Here is a 6,760-nt window from a genome sequence, read left to right as displayed (position 1 = left end):
CTCGTCTCTCTCCTCCCTCTCCCAATCTCGCTTTCCATATATACAAATACATATGTATAATATACAATTATCTAACCGATATACATATACAATTCACCTCTCTCCCACTCTTTCCTCTTTCTCGCTCGCCTCTCTCCTCTCTCTCCCAGTCTCGCTCTCCGCTCTCCTTCCTATAACATGTAGCTACGAATTGTAATTATCAAATTATAGCTATGGAGAGTAATTAGGCTATTTTTGAGTGGCTATATGTGAAAGTTCCTCATTAATATATAGGTTGTATTCGTTGGTACAAACCTTGCGAAATATTTTCTATGAGTAATAAATATTGAAACAAAATAGCGAGCTAGTTGCATTTAATTATTAACTTAGAAGTTAATTACTAAGATACATGCTAATTGTAATATTATAAAATAAAAATTGGTGTGTCTAGACACATCGCACACGAGATCAAAACTATGTGTAATTTGTTGTAGATATATTGTATCCAAGTGGATTTGCATATATCTGTGATACATAGAAAAATCTCGCTCGCCTCCTTCGCCTCCCTCCCATCTCACTCGTCACTCTCATATCTCGCTTGCGTATCTGGTATCCAAGATACATGCGAATCACACTAGATATATGTATTTAGTGTAATTCGCATGTATCTGGGATACATAGACAAATTTCACTTGCCTCTCTCCTACTCTCGCTCGCTTCTCTCTCAATTTTAGTGTATCGGGTAGCAAAAGAACATGTATTTAGGTGTATATGACTTAAAATTTAATAAAAAATTAATAATTAGTGAGATAAAATATAATTATTTCAAATTATAGAAACAATTAATAAATATGATAGAAATATTTATGTATTTAAACAATTTTTCCTAAAATTACTTAGCTATGGAACTATAGTGATTTCTATAATTTTCTCTATATTCAACTCTACTCAGCCGACTAAATAAAAATTGGGACGATGATTTAACAGCCGGTTGCGCCTTGGGTAATTTACCCACAATAGCCCAACCCGAGTCCAAGAGGATGAGGCTTATTATTATTATGAGAAACTTTGGCAAATAGCCACTATAATAAACTTAATTATGTTACATAGCTATAGTTTGCATATTTACTGGATGTAGCTACAGTTTAAGCTGCCTCGTTTGTATAATTTGCGGATTTGTATAATTCGCAGGTTTGTATAATTCGTGGGCACATTTGTATAATTTAGTTATTTTTTGTATTAACTCGAAATAACGAATTTATACAATTACAAACTTCAGAAGTGTAAAAATTTATACAAATTATATTATACAAATTTCAAATTATACAAAAGTTATACAAATTATATTATACAAATTCCGAATTATACAAACATGCGAATTATACAAAATTAAAAAGCTGAGCCGCGTAATTATAACTAAAAGTAGGTTGTGAATTGTAATTAAGACAAACTATAGCTATGTTAAGTAATTAACTAGTATATGTTTGCTTATACTTGTAATTTTCCCTATTATTAATGTATTTATATTATATGAATAGTGTATAATCATGTATATATGATGTATAATTATGTATATGACATGTATCATAAGTGATGATAAAGACATTAACATTGAAGGAATGAATTAACATGGTTAGTTGGTTGAAAATATTAACAAAAAAAGAAAAGAGATGTATGTAGGTTGGTTGGTTTGAGTTTTTGAAAGTTGTCAAATGAATATAGGTTGAAAATGAACAAAGGAAGGTTGATGTAGATGAGATGGCAACAAGAAATTATAATTAGGTAAAGAGTCAAAAACAAAGAAAATGAATTAGTTTATGTGAAGTACAATCTAATTTTATGTTTTGTTTAGAAATAGTAAAATTTCCTTTTTGACCATAATGATTTTCAACTTCCCCTAGTTATATGGAGTATAAAAATAACAAGATGTACAAATCATTTGCTTGAATTATTTTTTACTTTAAAGAAAATTACTATTATTTATTACATTCTCTTCAGTGGTAGGACAAGTGATTAGAAATCTTTTTTTGGTGGCAAATGACTTGTCAACAGAAGTAGAGGCCTCTAGACACTTCCAACTGAAACAAAGGTCAATTAGTACAATTATGAAATTGAAAATGCTTGATGAGGAATTAATTATTAATTACCAACCATACATACATTTAAGTAAGACCTGAATTATATTAAAAGATAGAATTCATGTAGTTTTGGGGAGCTTTGATTTTCATTACTATGTGTTCCTACTCAAACGTTGGTAGGTTATGTGGTAGTCGAGTTTAATATTATGATTTGATATCGCTACCATTTTGAAGGACAAAAAGCAAAATATGAAGCTGAATATAAATAAAGTCAAGAAGATTGAATTGACTTACTAATCGAATTAGACATTTTTATGACAATAAAAAGAAACGAAATTAAGGATTGATTCAATAACGGATCTTATATCACCGGAGAGATAGATACTATTATATTTAGAGTTGCCTAATTTTGAAGTACAAATATTCAAAAATAAGCAGTGTATTTGGAAATACAACTATGGAAAAATTAGAATATTATGCACTCTATCAAGAGAGAATATTTAGATTGAGATGGTTTAATCATAGTTTGCATCGACCTTTTGATAGAATGGTCCATAGATGTGAAAATATGCATAGTAAGTGAAGATGTACTAAAAAGAAATAGAATAAGCCTAAACACACATGAAAGGAAATTGTCTTGAATGACAGCATATTAATTATATGGTGAAATCAATACAAGTTTAGCAAAAAAAAGAAATAATTGATTTTTTTCTTTTTTGTGAAGATGATACTAATAAGTTGAGAATCTATTTCAATCATGTTGATTTTAGGTATACTATACTTTTTAAAAGTCATTAACCTTACCTCAATAATAACATTTCAATATAATTCTACACAGTAAAATCTGAAGTGGATAAAATATCGGCAAAACTTAAACTTACTAAAATATTTTATAGTAGAAGAAACTATGGAGAACTATATATTAATTATATATGGAGTACAACCCCTGTCTACCACTAATTTACTTTATCCTGCAATCTTTTTGTATTGTGTTCTTTTTTTTTCTTAAAGCAGGATAAGGCCACAAGTTCACTTTTATATATATATAGTGTATTTCTTTATTTTTACATATTTTTATGATACTGTTATACCTACTCTCCCATAGCCAAGCTGCAACAATATCATAAAATTAAAAAATAAACAAAAGAGAGAAAATCTAAGGCAACAACCACAAGATTCATGGTACAAAACTAAAGCCAAAAGATCTTTTTAAAAAATGGTTTGCTTTTAAATATGTGTTTTAATACTTTCTACATTTTGTCATTAAGAAATCCAACAAAACAATCTTTAATTAGTAATTGCTAAAAGAAAATATATATTTACAAAAGTAGTAACTAAAAATATATTGCATTTGGTTAGGGTGTTAGATACAAATCGAACTAAAATGATATATATGCCATGTATACATTCACCATAGCTATTTTACTTGTGAAATATATTTTAAGTGATCTGATAACGCTGATGATTTATATAACTTTTACTCAAATATTTAGTAAAAAAAATTGAAAGTTAGGTGAAAAAAAATGAAAAAATGAAAAATATATGGAAAATGGGGCCCTAGGAAGACAAGATCACTAGACCATTGAGAGGTGCAATAATCTTGTCAAGTCAGCATCCCATACAAATTTTGCTTATTTATAGCATACAACTTGTAAACACTTATTTGCTATATATTTCTAATATTAAACAAAAACTAATTTGTTACAAGAAAAATGGAGGTGATGAATAAGAGATCATCATCAATTTCTGATGGAAAAATTAGAATGATACAAGGAGCAATATTAGCTTTAGCACTTACAATATTTCTTGGGAATTTAATGATGTGGGTTATTATGCCAACTTTTACATATTATCAAAAATGGGTTCCTGTTCTTGTTGCTGCCACCAATTCCACATTCTTTGATATTCAAGGTATTTTAATTTTAATTAAGTCTTCCATTTTTTCCATCCCTTTCCTCATTTTGACGGAGGTGGATTCAGGATTTGAATATTATAAATTTGAGTTTGGAAGTATACTACTAAAAACACGTGAATTTCTGATGGAAATTTTCAAGGAAAATTGAAAATTGGCTTGTTAGAAACTTTTCCGATGGAGCTCCCTTGGAAAAAATTCGTGGGAAATTTGTGTGTTTTTAGTAGTGTATGTGTATAAGGTTCATCAGAACACATTTAATACTGGATTCGACTTATGCTTATTTAGTGGATCTTTTAATATATATGTATATAAGGTTCGAGTCAATTACAAACTGAGTTTGAATGAACTCATAAGTGTTTAACTACATTCACCCTTGGTTTTTAGGAATTTCTGATAAAATTAGAACGATACAGAAAATAATACTAGCATGAAAATTGGACTTCATTGTTTTTTTCTTTTGTTTCTCTTTTTTCTTGTTGAGATGAGGGTAAATAAAAGAAATTATAAAATTGATTCTTGGTGGTTATTTTACAGGTCCCATTATGATGAACTTCACATTCCCAATCTTATTCATAGCTGTTTTGGGCTGTCTTTATGTCCATCTAGAGAAGAAAAAAAGTGATATTGTCACTTCATCATATCGGTATGATATATACAACAATATTTTATTTTTATTTTTGTTTTTGTAGATTAATGATATATTTAATTATTTTTATTGTTGTTTAATTTCAGCAATAAAGATTGGTTGAAGATATTGAAGAAGCCAAAAATCATCAAACCATTAGGAATAGTGACATGGATAGAACTATTTTTTCTAGCCATGTTCATTATTCTATGTGTTTGGTATTTCTCAGCATTTGTCTATTTTCACTATAGTACCATTACTACTTATGCAGCAACTAAAGGAGTTGAAGTGTAAGTTTCTCCTTTTCGTTTATATTATCTATCTTTTAAGATTTTTGCACACGTATATATATAAAGATATAAAAAAAATTAGAATTAGTTTATTTTTAGGTGCTTTTGGGTTTTAAGCATTTTTTTTAGTTTTTTTTTTTTTGGGGGGGGGAGGGGTTGAAAAACTTAAAAAGTGCGCTCATTTTTAGATCAATTTTTTTCAAAAAATAAAAATAGGTATCCTAATATCCTCTACTTATAAGTTACTACTCCCTCCTTCTCATTTTATATGTCATCTCTTTTTATAAATAGTTGGTCCATAATACTCGTCATCATTTCATTAAATCAATGCATAAATTAGCATATTGTTCCTTTTTTACCCTTGTGAGTTATTAACATTGAAAACATACATTTGACCAACTTAGAAAAACTAAGTAAATGATTCATGTTCATAGGTTAAATTAATATCAAAATAAATTAATTCATATTCATTGATTGGAAACTTGAGTTTCAAAAAACTTAAATAAAGATAGAAGGGTAAAGTTACACCATTTCTTAATGCAAGTGCAAAGTTAAAATGTGACATATAAAATGAGACGGAGGGAGTAGTAATTAATAATATCCCACTTAATTAATTAATACTTCACTAATTAGAGAATTAAGGATGAATTTAATTTAGAAAAAAAAAACGTGTAAATTAAATTATTCTTGCTTGTCTATAAAGTCAAATATTATTTTGGGATAATTTCAATTTGTTAAACGACTTATATTTGAGACGGAAGAGTGTGACAACAATTGAATGAAAATTATGATGGTTTCACTATTATATATATTCACGAATACTTAAATAGTCAAATATTTAGAAACAAGTTCAATCTGTTAAACGACTAATACTTGAGAACGAAAAAAGTGACAATAATAGAATGAACATCACTATTATATTCATGAATACTTAAGTAGTCAAGACTCAAAGTGTAACATGTATAAAATTTAATTTTTAGTTTTTTTAATCACTTACTATATTAATGAATACTTGAGTAGTCAAGAGTACTCAAGAGTAAAATGCATAGAATTTCTTCTTTCACCTTTTTCTAGTCTTAATTTTGGTGAGGGATTGATAGCATTCTTCTTTTTCGATAGTGATCGATCATGATATTCATAGTCATACTTATTTTTCAGTTAAATCCTGATTTCGTTTTATTTCTTCTGATTGTCAAACCTAATCGACTAGACTCTTTTCCCTGAAGTTTTGTTTTGTGGTGAAAATTCTGTAGGTGGCAAGCAAGAATTGATAGGTTGGCTTTAGTGATAGGGCTAACGGGGAATATATGTTTAACATTTCTATTTTATCCAGTGAGTAGAGGCTCTTCAATTTTGCCTCTTTTGGGATTAACTTCAGAAGGCAGCATCAAATATCATATATGGTTGGGACATATGGCTATGACACTTTTCACTATTCATGGTCTTCTTTTTATTCTCTTTTGGGCTGTCTCTGGGAGATTACATGAGGTAATTATGTCATTCCCATGTTTATTAATATATAGTATATTATTTCAATAATTGCAATATCAAATGTGTGTTAAAATGGGGTAATAAGGCTAAGCGGAACAAAAAAAGGTAATAAGGCTAAGCGGAGCGAAAAAAGGTTTTTCCTGATATGAACTCATTTATAGAATGGTATACGCCCCAAGAATGTATGATTTTTCTCAGTAACAATCCTAAGTGACGATCTACATAATAAAAATGACCTTAATATATGAATCATTGTACATCCCAAGAACTCTTTTTAAAACCCTGACACACATGAAATGAGATTTTCAATGATGATTCGTTGAAAATTAGCAATTTTCTAATAATGCTAAGTGCTAACCTAATTTTGTGCATTAAACTCTTT

The 6,760-nt window shown here is 28.7% G+C and overlaps 1 protein-coding gene across 1 annotated transcript in view; it reads left to right on the top strand.

The window, feature by feature from the left end:
- The first annotated feature begins 3,713 nt into the window (after positions 1-3,713).
- LOC102578364 (ferric reduction oxidase 2-like) overlaps positions 3,714-6,760 on the top strand; it is an 8,210-nt gene continuing 5,163 nt past the window's right edge. Inside the window, exons 1-4 of the mRNA XM_006339548.2 lie at positions 3,714-3,968; positions 4,507-4,615; positions 4,705-4,887; positions 6,141-6,375. Coding sequence (XP_006339610.1) covers positions 3,770-3,968; positions 4,507-4,615; positions 4,705-4,887; positions 6,141-6,375 — 726 coding nt within the window. The 5' untranslated portion in view covers positions 3,714-3,769. The remainder of the gene's footprint in view (positions 3,969-4,506; positions 4,616-4,704; positions 4,888-6,140; positions 6,376-6,760) is intronic.

Source organism: Solanum tuberosum, unplaced genomic scaffold, assembly GCF_000226075.1.
Source record: "Solanum tuberosum cultivar DM 1-3 516 R44 unplaced genomic scaffold, SolTub_3.0 scf00010, whole genome shotgun sequence".
Taxonomy (NCBI): Eukaryota; Viridiplantae; Streptophyta; class Magnoliopsida; order Solanales; family Solanaceae; genus Solanum; species Solanum tuberosum.
This window is presented reverse-complemented; position numbering and strand designations above follow the sequence as displayed.